The sequence below is a fragment of the Cyprinus carpio genome, chromosome A3 (genome assembly GCF_018340385.1).
Source record: "Cyprinus carpio isolate SPL01 chromosome A3, ASM1834038v1, whole genome shotgun sequence".
Lineage (NCBI taxonomy): Eukaryota > Metazoa > Chordata > Actinopteri > Cypriniformes > Cyprinidae > Cyprinus > Cyprinus carpio.
In genome coordinates this window covers 14,383,794-14,401,460 of record NC_056574.1, presented here as the reverse complement: position 1 = coordinate 14,401,460, position 17,667 = coordinate 14,383,794, and the positions used below count along the sequence as shown (strand labels likewise).

The window sequence follows — 17,667 nt, the reverse complement described above, 5'->3', positions numbered from 1 at the left end:
TGCACTATAGCTGAATGTAAAATTTACAGTGAGTGAGATCTTTGCTCTGGGGCAATCGTGTGAGGAGATCAGGCAAATTATAACAAAATTCACTTATTAATAGCGTCCTTAAGTGTGTAAAGTCAAGAACGTGAACTTCTTAAGTGGCTTTTTATTTTCATTAATATTATATTTGCAAGTAGTAAAATATAAATATACTTAAAAAAAATCTGAAGTACACTAAGTTCAGGGCAATAAATAAATGTTTACAAATGAGTTTATGGATTGCATCAATCTACAGCATAGAAACACTAGTATTTATAGGAATATACTGAATCAGTTCTAACAAGTTACAAACTTATAGGATTCTAGAAACTTTCTAAACATGGACTTCACCTGTCTGTGTGTCTATATATATATTTCCTTCTCAGCTTATGGAAAAGCTGTTAGTGGTGATCTATGGTTCATCATGTGACTTACTCATCACCATCTGATTTTAATGGTTATCAGTGTAGGTACAAAACAGATTTCAGTACTTCAATAGGTTGGTATATTAACATTAAATCAGTTAAAGACATAGGGTTTTTAATTGTAAATTTAAGATAAATCTGTAAACCCTAAAATGTTGCTACCATATTTTTTATACGGTGAAATTCTGGCAACCACAGCTGAAGTTTTTTTTACCGTAAATTTTACAGATTTTTTTTTTTTTACAGTGTATTTATTTTACTTAAAATGTGGTTCTACAAAATTTACATTTACTTACATTTGCATAGACACTGAAATGTATGATAGTGATTTTTGTCCATCCATTGAAAGTTTACAAGTTTAACAAATTCATAAAGATATTGTAAATGTAGTCCATATGAAATTAGCATTTTAAACCAAGTCTCTGAAGAGACACAGACACATCATATGATGAACACATAATATTTCTTAGCAAATTAGTACTAAAATATTGTGTGCAAATAAAGTGCTATACAGTAAGTGGGCACAATAAACTGTTATTTTATTTCCCACTTTTATGGATATTACATTTCAAGTCAGTGAGCCTAACAGCTAACTGGAACATACATTTTCTGAGTGTATTGTCTTGGGTAAATCTGTTCACTCTAGAAGATTTCTGAATCACGGTGACGATTTCATTACTGATTCATTACCATGATTTTTATTTATTGATTGTTGTATTGTTGTTGATGATGGTTTGTTGATGAGCTGCAATGAGAAATTAGTTATTCAGTCACTGTACACACTAATTGTGGTAATGAACAATAATGCATTCATAACACTGCTTACAGTATTACCTCACACTGACAGCTGTCACTGACATTTCTCCAGAGACTGAATATCAGGCCAATATACAATTAACGATAAACCAACACAACAGATCAAACTCAGCCCACTTACTTTATCAACATGAGTCAAAGTAAGTCAGTTTAACTCAGAGAAAGAGGTTTAAGAGCTTGCTTCATAATCACATCATGAATGAGTCCATTAAGCTCTAATGGAACTGATAACAACCTGAGAGGAAGCAATGGTCCCATTATGAGCAATATTTATAGCAGATACAAAATTGCCCCTCTATCATTGTCATTATGACTTTTGACAATTATGTCTGTACGTCATGAGCATAAAGAAATAAAAGGACGGAAATTGCACTTCACAATGCCATTTCCAGTATTATTTGATGGGAGACACGTCTGGTCGTATTTATGGTATTTTTACCGGCAGGTACAGATGTAAACAACATCTCTAAGTGTGCGTTCAAAGCCTAGTTCAAGGAGATTAATCAAATTACTTAAGTGCATAATGTGTGAACATCACAATTTTCCCTTAAGTTCATTTATCTACTTTTAAACTGTGCCCCTTGAAATTTTGTAATATCATTTTGTAATCCACCCGTGGTCACTGAAAGCCAGTGGAAGTAAACTTATCTTTGTCAGTGTGCAGAACTGTTAAATATTCTGTGCATTGAAGAGACGTAGGCCATCTAAACTTTTTATGGGCTTGAATTTGTTATTTGCTAAAAACTGAATGCATTTCCAGGCTTTTCAAGGACCTCTTGGTACCCTGATTGTAAAAGTGTTTTACGGCCATAACATAGTATTGTGCAAGCAACTATGATAAAAAAAAAAAATGTCTTTAGCCCTATTCGCATGGGATTAGTATTACCTGGTGACCTCCAGTGATTTGTGATAATTATTGAGGTTTTCTGTGATCTTCATCCCGTGCGAATCGGCCATGTCTGTAATTCGTAAAGTAAAAATTCCCCCACAAAAGACCTACCATATTTCGCCGAACACTGAGGTCCTGTGATAATATTAGTCCAGTGCGAATCGACAGCTCTGTGATTTGGCCTGGATTTGGCGGGTCGTATATAATTTTTCGAGGTTTTTGTTTCCTGTGTGCCTTTTTATCCATCTTTTGCGAAAAATGGAGCTGCGTTGTAGCATTTGATAGTATTTTGGGTGCTGTCATATCACTACACCATACAATTTGCAGAAAGAGAAAGCTGAAAAGGTTTTGAGGTTAATGTGTTACAAATAAATCAAGCATAAAGCTTGAGATATTATTTTAACCTTGTGAAATGTAAATGACAGAGCACAAGAAACTATATTCATTTCTCTTTTTTAAATCCATCTAGACCATAGAACGGGACTCTCAAACCCTTGACATCCAGGTATCCGGGAGATAAGTCAGTTTATTTGAGTGAAATCACAGGCTTCATTAACATTAATATAATTTTTGACTCAAACTGCTAATGTGCTGCTTATGAATAGTTAGTAAGGTAGTTGTTAAGTTTAGTTAAGGGGTAGGATTAAGGGATCTAAAATATAGTCATGCAGAATAAGGCATTAACATGTATTACATAAGTACTAATAAACAGTAATACTGTATGACCACCTCATTTGGATTACAGCACTCAGTTGCAGTGCAGATGCCAGGATAGAAGCAAACAAACAGTGTGGTTTGAAAACACAGCAAAGACTACTAACTAGAGAGTTATGAAAGAAGATATCCCTAACCACACCACACAAGATGACTGTGTGTTTCAAGCATTTAATTGACCTTGTTAGGCTCTAAAAGTGAATCCTAAATCACACTGTGAGGCAGACCAGTGTGGTGATATGATAAATGATGATTCGTACTAAAGCAGCATGTGATAACAATACCCTTATCAGGTCTTATTCCAGCATCAGTCACAAACAGCACAACAGCAGTTCCCAAGAGAATATTATAACATGGTGGGCTAGATTTTCTAGCTATATATTAACTAAGAGTTTTCCCCTCAACAAACTCCTTATTTGCTGCTTATCGATACTAAGTAGGTAGTTGTTGTAGCAGATATGTTTAGGTACTGGGTAGAGTTAAGGGATCTAGAATATGGTCATGCATTAATATGTTGTTTAAATGTATTGACAAACAGTATGCTAATATGTAATATGCTTCCTGATAAGCAACTAGTTAATAGTGAATAGTGTTCCCTAATCTAAAGTGTTCTCATATGGTCACACTTTATTTTAAGGTCCAATTCTTACTATTAACTATGACTTTTGCCTCACTAAACTCCTAATTAGCTGCTTATTAATGGTTAGTAAGGTGGTTGTTAAGTTTATGTATGTAAAATTCGAACTAACCACTTAAACATCTAGGGGTTTACGTGATTTCGGATGAATCTATATGATGCGATTCACATAAAAGTCCAAAACCATCAGTGGAACGTAGACACTGCATGAAAATGCAATGCAAATTAATAGCCACCAATTCGCCAAAACGTAAAAAGTATATAGTACAGTACATGAAGTATATGAAGCCAATGTAACCTTTGAATCAACCTTCAAACAATTCTAAACATCTAATCAAGACTTTAAGCCAAAATTCACAGTATAAACCAACCCGATCTCCTGAGAAAATGTAACTATTTTACAAGGTTTTATGTGATTTCATACAAATTTGTACAAAGAAGCTAGAAAAAAGCATGAATGTCCACCCCTAAACCAAACCATCAGTGAAGTGTGAACAGATCGTACGAAAACATTTGAATGGCATTGTACAAATTCATATGAATAGTGAAAGAAAAACCATGCAATTTTGTTTTTTTACTGTAATTTATTTATTCACCATCTTGATATCATTATTAATCAAAAAAACATTACACAAATACATATTTTAATCTACAGCATGGCAGGCCTTCTCTGTCAGGTCTGGCTCCATGTCTGCTCAACCATACCATCAGTCCATCTACATAGCAAGAGAGCTACACAACACAAAACTAGAACGTACCCATTAAAATGAGCAAAGCTTCCACACTGTTTGTTTACAGTGTAGACATTGTCTTTGAATATAATGGGAGTGTTCTAGAATTATTATTTTGCATCAGTCATTTGCAATGTGGCTGAGGTTTACTATGAAACACCAACACTGTGGTTAAAAAAAAAAAAAATGAGGGGAATCCTTATAGAGAAATATACATTACATTCAACCAAAGACATTTCAGTCAAAGGGAAAAGTATTTCAGGGGCAAACAAGATGTTTTATGACATTTTGCACAGACTGCGTGAGAAAATATAGTGATATATAGTGACTTGATATAGTGGCATGTTTGCGTTTTTGCCAACAAATTAAATTTAAAGGAACAGTTCACTCAAAATTAAACATTGTCAAATAATTTCATGACATTTCAAATGAGATATTAGAATGTCAAAGCTGTTCATTTCTATACAAGAAAAGCAGATGATGTACAACAACGCTCCAAAAACTTTGTGAGCATATCATACTTTGATGCAACATCATTACCGTTCAGATACTTAAAAAATAATGGGTTCAATTCGTCAAATGTTACACAGATTCAGCTTCCCAGCTCTCCTGCTTCTAAAGCATGGCTCCTGGGAAACTCTTGGCAAGTTCATTCCTAGATATTCCAAGAGGTTCTGAAGTTTGAAAGCAGACAGCATAACAGACGCTTTGCCTCCCTCACTGATGAATTTCGCATCACTTAAGTTTGGCTACAAGAAACAGAGGCCTTAAACTATAATTGAAATAGAAGGCAGACCCATGTATGCATGATTTATCAACTTTCACAATTACTCTCATGCTTGGATAACACTACATGATGGCAATTTAGAAAAATCTGTTTGAAATATTCAACAGGGTGTTTTGTTTTGGCAGACAACTTCAGACAAATAAGTTCATGTCCTTTGATCCCTTGTAGCGATAAAGTATTTCTCTTTTTTTGAAAGAAAAGTCTAACTGGATTTTGCTAAGTTTAGCACGCTAAAGAGTCTTTAACCTGCAGTTATTAAAAATTAGCCACCACTATCTCACCTTTACCAAAGAAGGACTGAATTATCTCAGGCGGCTTCACTCAAAAGGCAAAATTGGTCTCGAGTGTTGCAAAAAAAAAAAAAAAAAAAAAAAAAAAAAAATTACAATTGCCAGCAGTTTCTTTTCTTAGTTAACTGAACACTAAACCAGGACCTAAGTGTTTCTCTTCCTCCCCCCACAAAGCAAGCACAGAATACACACCATATGCACAAATAACAGACACCACAAAACAAAGTCATTACAAATCTCAACAGGCATTTACAGATATCTACATATTAAACAATTATAAATTAGAATTGTGCAAATTGCCCCACTTTGTTATCTGTGTTAATCATCGTCATTATCATCATGTGTTTGATGAGCTAAAGAAAATATAAATATGCATCATAATGCACACAAATGCCACAATATGGGGCATCAGCTGCTCATTGTCATTAAAGGTGAAGTATGTGATTTACACATCATTAGTGACACTAAACAGAACTGTAAAAATTAATTTTACAAACAAACTCTCTATGTTCCAATTGTTCAGATCAAGTTCATATCAATAACTGGGGAATCCCATCTGTGAGGATTCTCATTCATCTTAAATGTAGTTGCTCGACATCTACACAGCTACTTCAGAATGACCGTCAGTGAGGAAAGATGCTTTTTGCCTCCATAATGGTGTAGTTACAGCATCTGCCAGCAGGGATTAACTACTGATATTAACCAGACAAACCTTAACCCTATATGGTCCCGCCCCGAAGTCTTTGTTATTGTTATGGCTCAGCTGTGCCACTTAAACAAACAGATTTGGTGGCAATAATGTCGCAGAAATTACACACTTCACCTCTATACTTCACCGCAATCTCATTTCAGTGTCTTGCGGTTGCGTATTTTTTTAAATCTTGAATTAAGCATGACAGATACCCTCTGAGTGAGGAACCATTTTGATCGATGTCGAAGGTTGTAATTTGTTCTAAATTTTCTCTTGTCCTCACAGTTCCTCCTACACTTCCTGAACATCTTTCAAAAGCTCTATGGCAAAGGATTCAAATGCCTATTAGGAGATGAGAAGTATGCGAGAGAGGAAGCAGTTGCTAACTAATACTGACTCTTGAACATATCAATATGTCTGGTGGACAGTTATCTCTTCTGACCACTGACGCAGGGGAATCAGATCTGGCATGCTACTCCATTAATAAACTGACCCAGACCCTTTGAAGCATTTCACTTAGGGCTGTATTTTGCATGCTTGACCAGGCATATTTCCTTGAAGGGAGCAAATCATCATCATAAATAATGGCACATTCACATCTAATGTGTGCCTGATGCCCTGTTTACTATACAGAATCTGCTTTAAGCAACTTTCACCTCTGAAAACTGGGTGACTGATTTGTACTTCACTTACTTTGCATGGTGAATCTTTGTTTTAATATTGGAGACTATGACCTACAGAAAAAGGCACACGGGAAATACCGGTCAATACTTGATCAGTCTGCATCTATACCTTAGCTTGGCAATTAATTTTTAACAAAGACAAAGATGGTTTTAATTAAATTACACACAAACATCTGTACATATTACATGTACCCAAAAGCGTCAGTTGATTCCAAAATATATGCAAACAAAAATGCTGGTGTGCAAGGCTTCTTCGCTTACTCAATCAGCAAATGTTCTTGACTAATCAGCTTCACTCATTTTTGGCTTTGCTGATCCATCAGCACCACATTAGCATAAACCTGCATGGAAATTCTGGTCCAAGTTGGTCTTGGGTTCCTTCGGTTCAAACGGAGCTCATGCACTTTGGAATGCATTACCCGGTTTAGTTACGTTTTTGACAAGTTCAGTTAAGTGTATCTCTTCCTAAATCTTCTGGTCATCCAGAGGTGCTGGTTGTAGATGTTTTCTTGTGATGGTTCCTCTTGGACCCTGCAGTCCCAGTGGGTTTTCTCTACTAAATCATCAACATCACAGATAGCTTCATAAGACTAGAGGTAAGACTCTGTTCTTCATCACTGAGTTTGTTAGCATGTACACTTGTGCAAATATTTCTTAACATACTGTATGTTCACCTTCTGCTCACTTCTGATTCTGTCTGACTGGGACAGTGTCAACTGAGCATTGTGTAATGTGACGAACGGGTGTCCATCAAAGAGGGCAGTGCTCTCACAAACTCACACACAAACACACATACATACTCCTCTTGCTCCAGCTAGGGTCAAGGTTTCAGGTCCCTTAGCCAGAAGAAGCAAGGGTGGTCGGGCTAAGAGTATTATTCTGTGAGACATCTGGAGCTCCTTCAGCTCACAGGTTACTCATGTCATTGTCCTGTTGAATGCTACAACACTTTCCCCTATCCACCATGACTATGTCCTCTGTTATCGAACTGCAGGTGGAACTATCTTGTGGTGTGGAGGTGAACTGCAATCCAGTACCCATACCATTCTGGCTGTTGGACACCAACATCTGCTTCTCTTCTGGACTGCCCAGCCGGGAGGTAGTGGTAGCAATATCAGGCAGCCGCGAGAGGTTGGAAGGAGGGACCATGATGCTGCCACTCTTCATCTGAAGGGACTGGCTGTAGGTGTGACGGTACTCCTCCTCAATGTCCCTCCCAAGCTTCCAACGTCTCCATTTCTTCAGAATCTCAGACTGAACCTGACCAATCAAGAACAGGCACAGAACGGTCAGTGGACAGACTCGCAAAGATAGAGCCAGATTTGTGAGGATGGGTATATTAAAAAAAGAGAATCTAACTTACTTCCTTGTTGACGAAGCAATATAAGATGGCTACCAGCAGCCCCTGTGAACATGTCAGAGCATGAAAAAGCAATTGATTTAAGAAACACCTAAAAAAAATTGTTTAAGTGCACAACCTGGTGAAATATCCAGGGATGTGCTTCCCATACAATGACAAAACTCACTGCATAACATCCATTATGTACAATGTATTGTTGAAGAAGTAACTAGTTACAACTGTTTCCCAAAACTGTAGCAATTTTGTCACACATCAGTTGTTTGAATAACATTGGTTCAACGATAAAGGACTGTCGTTATTAATGTTATGCAGGTCATGGAGTAATAAGTTCTGCTAATTAATCAGTTTATGATGGAATTCATGCCAGACTATTGCTATAAATAAGGAACATGGCATCTGAGGACTACTTTGCCATATTTGTTCTCCATTGTTTTACTTTATTTTGAGATGTTTGATTCAGTGACAGGTTCCCTCTTGCATCATTATGCATACATATACGCACACTCTTCAAAATGCTGCTTTCATTCTCTTGACAAACTAAACTGAGCTTTAAACCACCGGTTTGAAGAGAGATCATTCTTTTGTTTACGTACACTTTTCAAAATGTTGTTTTTGTTTGTTAGAACTATGGTTTCGGGAACAATGGAACTTGTGATCATATTTAGCTAACAATGCTTTTGGGAAACACAACAGTATAACTGATTGCTGGTTCATGTTGTGTTTTGGATGCTTGTCCCAACAGGATGTTGGTTTTCCAACCAGGCTTTTTAACTGGCTTTGCTAACAAGACTTCCTTGGTTAACCAACTTCTCCAGAAGGTCAGACCAAACAACATGATTTACCCAAGTAGGTCTTGTTCATTGGTCAACATCATTTGTTGATCATAAAGTAGTATTCCTATCAAATTAACTTAACTTAAACCAGCACTAACCATCATAAACCAGCCCTTGATCTGTAATTCAAGCTGTTTTTTTTCAGCAGGGAATGCCATACAATTTCTGTAGTTAGACTAGTTCCTAGGTTTGATTTCCAGGGAGCACAAATGTATATCATGACTGTCCTGTAAGGCTGCATTTACACTGCAGGTCTTGATGCCCAAATCCGATTTTCTGACTATATCCGATTTTTTTTTGACGACCCGCTTACATCATCTTTTAAAAGTGACCCGTATCCGATTTTTGCATTTACACTATACACTGCTGAAACTACCAAACTTAGACGTTCTGACCCGGAAAAGGAAGTAAAACAGCACGAAATACAATGGATGCAGATGCAAATAATATTATACAGTGTTTTGCTTTCCACAATATTTTGGAAAGTCAAACAAAAAAATCAGCAAAACCATTGGTCTCGTACGGCGCGGCGGAGAAAAAAGCGCTTAAACAGTGCCTCCCCATATCTCGTGAAATGTCTTCAAACACGGATTTATTTCTGTAACAAAACCCTGTCTCCACTTCAATACACCGGAATTTTTTTTTTTTTGCCTGCACTGTCTCTTCGCCCCAAAGACTTAAAAAGACTATTCCATGAAAACCTTGGCATTGCTCCACTGTGTATCCTTCGGTCCTCCATCGCGCCTATAATAAGTCATGTGATCTCAGTTGGTGGTGTCCACCTGAGTTGACGACTTTTTTAATGACGTACGACTCGCATTTACTGGGAATATCCGATTTGTCTGCTTACATGGCACACGCAAAATGCACGTATCCGATTCATATCTCCGATTTATTACCACATATGAATGAGGCCTGAATCCGATCTGAGAAAAATCGGAATCCATGCTGTTTTTTTCCTGCTTACACATTCACCGGTCATATCCGATCTGGTGCCACGTGAAGAGGAAAAAATCGGAATATGGGTCACTTGCAACCATGCAGTGTAAATGGGGCCGCACAAATGTATATCATGACTGTCCTGTAAGTTTCTTTGGGTAAAGTTTGATTTAAATGCAAAAAGCCCAGCTAAACTCTGTTTTGAGGTTGTTCATAGTCAAACATAAATAAAAACAAAGTGCTTTCAGAAATCTATAAAAGTAATAATCAGTCTATTTTGCGAATGAGATAAGCCTGACACTTTGAATGAGTTCATTTAGTGCAATCTGCAGTAAGATGTTCAAAAGCCAATAAGGATGAAGTGTCTACAGATGGACACATAACAGTCAAGCTTTATGGCCTTGCTCTCTCTCCTTTACTCTGAATCTTTGCGCATGTAAAAAGTCTCAACAGGGCAATTCCTCCAGGCAGATGATACAAATTCGACACCCTGCAGCTGCGCTTCACTTGAGTGTCATTACCAGTTTGTCGAAGGGTGAGTCAGCCAATTTGTAGCGTTTGCTCTCTTAAAGCAATTAGTCTTGACGTTGTAAAATAAGCTACATTATATCAGTTTTTTTAAAGCTGCTGCCCAATCAAGGGACATTTGAATGCATTGCTAATTTGCAATGTATGAGGCTTTTAGAGAGGTTTTGGCAAGGTGAGGTGATTTATCTGTTTATCACTGACCGAGCGGCATATCAAGAACAAAACTATTTGTTCGGAGCAATTTTGAGCTTGTTATCCATCTGCTAGTGAGGGTCAGAGTTATGCAGCCCTCAAAACTGAATTCACTAGAGAGTGCCTTTTAAATTCCAATTCAATTTCTGAAAATGGCTTAGACTAATGAAATTGTTCTGTTGTGTGACTGTGTTGAACTGATTTGAACTATAATTCAGTAGATTCTTTGTCCTAGCATTCCACTAAAACTTCACTAATTGAAAGGAAAACAATTCTGAGTTTTGCTTAACCCTGATTAGAGTGATGGTGTATTAAGACTTCCAGACCTGGAAGGAGTTGAAGAAGAGGTCGATGAAGAGCTTTGTGAGGCGCAGGGATAGAGCACCATTTGAGGTAGACTCATCAGTAACAAACGAAAACAGGACCGAATGGATCCCCAGTAACGGAATCAGGGTGAGGGTTGACTTAGCAAGCCTAAAATTGGGAGAAAAATACAAAGATAGACAGTTTCTCTGGAATCAAATGCACAACATTGTACAAATGCTCAAAGTTCACCCAAAAATGAAAATACTGTCATAATTTTTTTCACCCTCATGTTGTTTCAAACCTGTATGATTTTCATTCTTTTTTCAATATAACATTATTCTATACTTATAGTTAAATGTACATTAAGTATGTATATTTATAGTTATACATATATAAGTATGTATAAGGTTTCATTTGAGGAAAATCTGTCCACTTAACTGCACATCGCAAATCTGTTTCACAAATGCATGCAAATTATTAAAGTATTGTGGATTGGGTGCAATAACACATTACATCATTGGTGTCAAAAACCATTGGTGTATGTCTCTCATAACCAATTGTGATGCAAAACACTTGAATGCTCTGAAACGAAGGGAATTTAAGATTATCAGCAAATAACAAATTAACTTTTAATATGTTCCTCATCTAAAGCTATTTTTTGGCTTTAGAATACCTGTCGTATGGGCTACTTTTATTAGGAATTTATTGTGCATTTAGTTTGCTTCATCAAAACTTCTTATTTTGTGTTCCAATGAAGCCAAAGGAGCTCAGGCTTGGAATAAATGATGCCAGGCATTTCACCTTTGGGTGAACAAACCCTTTAACTGTAGGACACCCACCGGAACTTGTAGTCAGAATATCTCATTTGGTGTGCCCTCAATTTGGACACGAGGATCTTGATGATGTGTATGAAGATGAAAAAGTTAATCTGGACAGAGAGAGAGAGAAAAAAATGCCCTGATTAAGGCAATTATTTCACAAAACTGACACAGTTTCCTCACAGCACAACCAATGACTCAAGACTCAGATGAAGGACTGGGGTGGTGAGGAGCGTAGGGGGAAGGAAGTCAGCGGGAACAGCATGCATACAGTCCAGCCCTGGGAGAATTCAAACATAGGAATTCCTGTCCACTACAGAAACACTTGAGACGTGGACAGATACACAGAAACATCACTGCACATCGCATTATGGATGCCTGGCAATTTTGCACAGTAATGTGCCTTTCAATGCAGTCAAGTGGAAATAAAACACTGGAGGAGGGGGAAAGCAGTTCTTTGAAACCATAGCTGTAGACCCTAAAACATATTCTGTGTAGTAGGCAGCTTCCTGATGTACTGAGAGTCGACATCATATGGAGCTGTGCTTCGTGCATAATGGAAATGACTTCAATTTTGAATGTTGCTTAATGCTTAGCCAAATGCAAGGCAATTGGGTGTGATGGTGTGAGCAAAGATGGAAACTGCAGGGCAAAAAATATTTACCCTACTCATATTCCTTCAATTATGGCAAAAATACAGTCAAGCCTGGGTCATAGTAATATCAGTATTATCAAAATTCTTACTATGGTGTGCGTGTAGAGGTTGGGCAAAATATTAATTTCATGAATGTGAATTTTAATTGAAATGGCCACAGGTTGTTGAATTAGAATGACACAACAGGCAATCTCATTACAGAATTTCATTAGTGGTTTAATTACATTTCTTTTAGTATAGCCTAAGCATGCCAATTTATTGCCTGATACATTTAATCTTTGGTAACACTTTAGATTTGATTTCTTAACATAGTTAAGTTAACATGAACTAGAAATGTAAAATACTTCTAAAACATTTATTAATCGAAGGTATTGTTAATCTCAACATTTACTAACACATGATTAAAATCTGAATTTGGATCAATACATATTATTTAATGGACCTGAGGTAACATGAACTAACAATGAACAACTGCATTTTTGTTAACTAACATTTAAAAAGATACCGTGACAAATGTGGTTATTCATTATTAGGTAATGTTAGCTCATGAATTAACTAGTGCTAACTGATGGAATCTTATTGTGAAGTGTTAACGAATGGGACCTTACCGTTTAGACATATTTCTCTATACTGTCAAAGTATAGCAATCACATATCCAACAAAACAGGTTTTCATTTTGCTGTACAGTGCCACAAAATGTCCACCATGTTGTTTTGGATAACTTTAAAAACAAATAAATTAATAAATACAACATTTTTGATGTTACATCAAATTATTGAATACAGATTTGTTTTACAGTGTCCTTATTTTACGTTACATGTTCTTACTAGTTTTGGCCCTATCTCAATATTATAGTAATTTGTTAATTAATATTATTCAGTACTTAATTCTATATTTAAATACTGTGTCGCTGAAACTGTGGAGACATATGAAGAATGAGCCTGCATTAGAGTTTACCATAATCTTATTTCTAACTAAAACAAAATATTCAATAACACACACACACACACACACACACATATATATATATATACTGTATGATGGCCTGGTTTGATTCATAGGGCATTGATTGATTGATTGGTTTGGAACTGTGATATCAGCATATGACATACTGTAGTAGAGAGCTGTTGTGTTTGTTGGTCCGGAAACCATTCTTTCCTTCTGTTTTTCTGTCCAATCACCAGTATTCTAGATAATCAAGGCTAAAGAGCAATTTTAAATTCATGTTGACTTCAAGGGTGGAGGTAAAGTGTCATTAGCAGGGCTCTGACTATGGGACATTCGGGTAGATATGTACATGATTGAGACTTGCACTCACCAACACGGCCAGCAGGATTGGCGAACGAATTATCCACCAGTACTCCATGTTAATATTCTGCACCCAGCATCTGATCAACAACAAGAGATCAAATACATCACTGTAAATAAGCAAATATATGGCCTGCTTATGGTCATTAAATATACTCAATACAGACCAATGTTTACTGAAACAACTTAAAAAATAATAAACTGAAAAAAAAAAAAAAAAATTTTCCTTACAGTGATTTCATATTTCAGGCTTTACAGAGTTAATATAGTCTAAATGTGTTTAAGATTTAAGATGTCATTGTTACAGTGCAATTACACAATTTAGTACTAAGTAATATTAATTAACAACATATACTTACTATAGGGTTATTCATTAGAGTTTAGTTTAGGGTTAGTTGCTAGCAATTATGCATAATTTACTGTTATCACTATAGTAAGGTGATGTAACATGTACATGGACAAGGACAAGGAACAAGGACACTGTAAAATACCATGTAGCCAGAATCACAGCATCACAGCACATTCAACACCACTTAAAAGAATTAGAAGAATACTAGTAGAGAATACTGTAATAATGTTCAGAATAATGTTTATAAAGGAATGCTAGCTTCCTTTTTTTTTTTTACTGTTGCTTTACTGTGTATGCTGTCTAATATATATATATAAATTCAGTACATCATTAAGTACATCTTATTTTTCTTATTCTGATTTTTTAAATTTAATTTTATTATTTTTTTAAGCTCCAGTTTCGTGAATAATTTATTTATTTATTTTTTTGCAGTTTGATTAAATAATGCACAATGAACTAGATGTTTAAAATTCTGGCCTACAATATATTACTTGTGGTTCATTAATCACACTTGAAATGGAAGGTAAAATTAAGTGCATACAGTGTGCTGTTCTGTTTCATACTGCACATTTTGACTATCACAGTAGTATTTCAATGCATACAGAAAACCTGCACACTGAAAATGCAGCATTATCTCAGTATCTGGAGTGATAGTGTGGAAAAAGCCCAACGACACTGCAATAAATAGCCTCACAGACACATGATAGATGACATGCTGCCTGAATGGGGATAATGCTCACTTTATCAACAGGAAGGAGTGATTCTTTTATCTGCTCAGGACCGGTAAGTTCAGATGGATGGATGGGGTGATGAGTGCGGGAGAGTATAAATCTGTCCTCGACCCCTAGCAGGCCATGACACATTAAAGTGCAGTCACAGATATACAAACTACATGATTTATGTCAGTCTCTGTGCCTGCTGGTGAGCTATAGAAAAAAGGGGCTGGACTACAGAGGTACACTTATTTATAAAAAATGGAATTTATTACGGAAATAAAACACTTAAAGGGATAGTTTACGGCAAAATGAAAATCTTTTAATCATTTACTCACCTTTAATTTGTTTCAACCCTGTATGAGTTTCTTTCTTCTGTTGAACACAGAAGAAGATATTTTAATGAATGTGCATAACCAAACTGCTGACGGTAGCCATTGACTTCCATAGAATAAAAAATAATAAATAAATTTAGAAAATAAAATATTTACAAATACTATGGAAGTCAATGGCTACCGTCAGCTGTTTGGTTACCCACATTCTTTAAAATATCTTCTTCTGTGTTCAATAGAAGAAAGAAACTCAAACTTTTCACTTTATTTGTCAATGCGACTTTTTATGTATTAAAATATGTTAGTACACAAATACGCAGGCAAAAATATGGCTATTTGACCAAAAGGATTGTTGAAGCAGATAAATATCAAGATATTCTTTTTAGCTTTATCATCCAGCTCTAAAATAAAATATATATAAAATGTAATGTTGAACTATTACCATATGAAAAGTCTCCTTCATGTATATTTTGCATTTAAGGGACCAACAGGATTTATTACTAGAGTGCTTCTTACAATACATCTGATGTAAAGCAGGCTAACGTATAGGAATTATGTACTGCAGTCAGGTTTTAAATGGATGAATATGGATGAAATACATACTATTAAATACGTAAACTCAGCGCCCACAAAGGGTCATTGAAATAAATTTACATCTTGAAAACCCTTCCAACAATAATATGTACGATTTATGAGATTTTACAATGCACTGTGTAACTCAATAGCTGTTACAAGCAAGACTTGTAAGACTGGAGGGGATGTTGCAGGTAAATAAAATGCTAAATAGTCATTTATCATAGAGAAGCTGAAAATCTGTGTAGCATCACAGCATTTGACAGTATCTGGGCAGCATGTGTTCACAATTTATGTATTTGATTTGTTATAAAACAAATGCTACAGTGACAGAGTACTGATGTCGGCCAACTCTCCAACTGCAAAAAAACACACTGACTGTTTGACGAGCACTGGCTTTCATCAGTCGCAAACACACTCTTCCCACATGGCTCTAGAACTTACTCTTCATTCTCATACAAGTACTTCACGATCACCCACGGCAACACGAATATCAGAGGGGCACCTGAGGGAGAAAGAGAGAGACCTTGTGACACGAGGCATAAACCATCTGCCGCGCTCTGTATGAGGAAGCTCTTAAACCCTGTTAATGAGTTTACGGTGTAAAAGCCCTGAACCTCTCACCCCAGCCAATACACTGGTAGATGCCAAAGTAATTCCTCTCCGTCAAGACTGTCACGACCAGAAGGCTGTGCAGGTAGATGCCCTCCACCAGCAGCCAGTAGTTGTTAGCTAGTATGCTGTACTGCATCATCACCATTGCAACTCTGCAGCCGACCGCCGTCTGAAACGCAGAGGTTTTGGGTCACTGAAAGCTTTCGGCTAAATTTTAACCTGCCACCTCCATTCAGATTTGCACAGTAAATATGTATTTAACCCACTTCAATATTAACATACATTTCAAAAAATATTCCTGGTCATTGGTATTTCCTGGTAAAAATGTGTATGAATCTGGAGATACACAACACATTTCAAAAGTTTGGGGTTTGCAAGATTCTATAAAAAAAAACGTATACTTTTATCCAGTGATAATGCATTAAACTGATGAAAAGACAATTATTTTCTATCTCCAATTAATGCTGTTCTCCTGAACTTTTTATTCACCAATGAATCAGCTTACACAACAGTTTACCCAAAAACATAAAGCAGCAACTGTTTTAACATTGATAAGAAATATGTCTGAAAATTCAGCTTTGCATCACAGATATAAATTAAATAGAATACATTTTAACATATTCAAATAGAAAACTGGTATTTTAAATTGTAAGAACACTTCACAACATTAAAATTTTTAATATTTAAAATAAATGCAGTCTTGGTGAGCATTAAGAGACTTCATTCAAAAACATTAAACATCTTACTGCCCCCAAACTTTTGAATGTTAGTACACTATATTATCATCTTTTAATAACAATAATAAAAAGAAAGACAGCAGGTTATTGGACCTCGTTTTTAACCAGCCACTCCACCTCCAGTTCAGTGGTGATGTCCTGACCAACATGGAAGTCATCAGGCCTTTCTAACATAGCATCTTTGATGAGAATAGAAGAGGCTCGCAGGATGAAGGAGGCAAACAAGTTCATGTGGATGTTGTTTCTCATGCAGTGCAGCTTTCTGTGGGGATCAGAGTGCAATGAATAAAAATAAAAAAACATTACATTGTTCACACAAAGAAGCCCAACTCCTTAACCACTGACACAACCAAAGATCCAGAAACTGATGCTAAACATGTTTTCAAATTAAAATGTAAGCAGAAGGAATAAACTCCCAGTTGGCTTGAATGTTACCTAAAGGCTACCAGGATGCCCAACGCCAGCACCAGCGCCCCAAGAGACAGGGAATATCCAATGGTGTATATGGTCTGAAACTGACTGAGGACCCGTCCGTAGTATTGCTGCACATAGACATACACACATAGATGTTTTGTCAGCTGAACAATTGGTATGAAGTTAAACACTACAATCCATTGAACACACTGTAGTTCTATTATATTTCAGCATACTTATTGTGCTGTTATATGAGGAGCTTACAGGTTAAATTCTATTTTGATAAATGTTTTCAGCGGTATGCTTGA

The 17,667-nt window shown here is 36.3% G+C and overlaps 1 protein-coding gene across 1 annotated transcript in view; it reads right to left on the bottom strand.

Moving 5' to 3' along the window:
• Nucleotides 1-5,232: 5,232 nt before the first annotated feature.
• Nucleotides 5,233-17,667, bottom strand: part of gcgra (glucagon receptor a) — a 56,707-nt gene continuing 44,272 nt past the window's right edge. The window contains exons 6-14 of the mRNA XM_042719790.1: nucleotides 17,381-17,487; nucleotides 17,039-17,207; nucleotides 16,218-16,377; nucleotides 16,038-16,098; nucleotides 13,637-13,706; nucleotides 11,685-11,773; nucleotides 10,866-11,013; nucleotides 8,051-8,092; nucleotides 5,233-7,947 (exon numbers count right to left, since the gene is read on the bottom strand). Of these exons, the coding sequence (XP_042575724.1) occupies nucleotides 7,594-7,947; nucleotides 8,051-8,092; nucleotides 10,866-11,013; nucleotides 11,685-11,773; nucleotides 13,637-13,706; nucleotides 16,038-16,098; nucleotides 16,218-16,377; nucleotides 17,039-17,207; nucleotides 17,381-17,487 (1,200 nt within the window). The 3' untranslated portion in view covers nucleotides 5,233-7,593. The remainder of the gene's footprint in view (nucleotides 7,948-8,050; nucleotides 8,093-10,865; nucleotides 11,014-11,684; nucleotides 11,774-13,636; nucleotides 13,707-16,037; nucleotides 16,099-16,217; nucleotides 16,378-17,038; nucleotides 17,208-17,380; nucleotides 17,488-17,667) is intronic.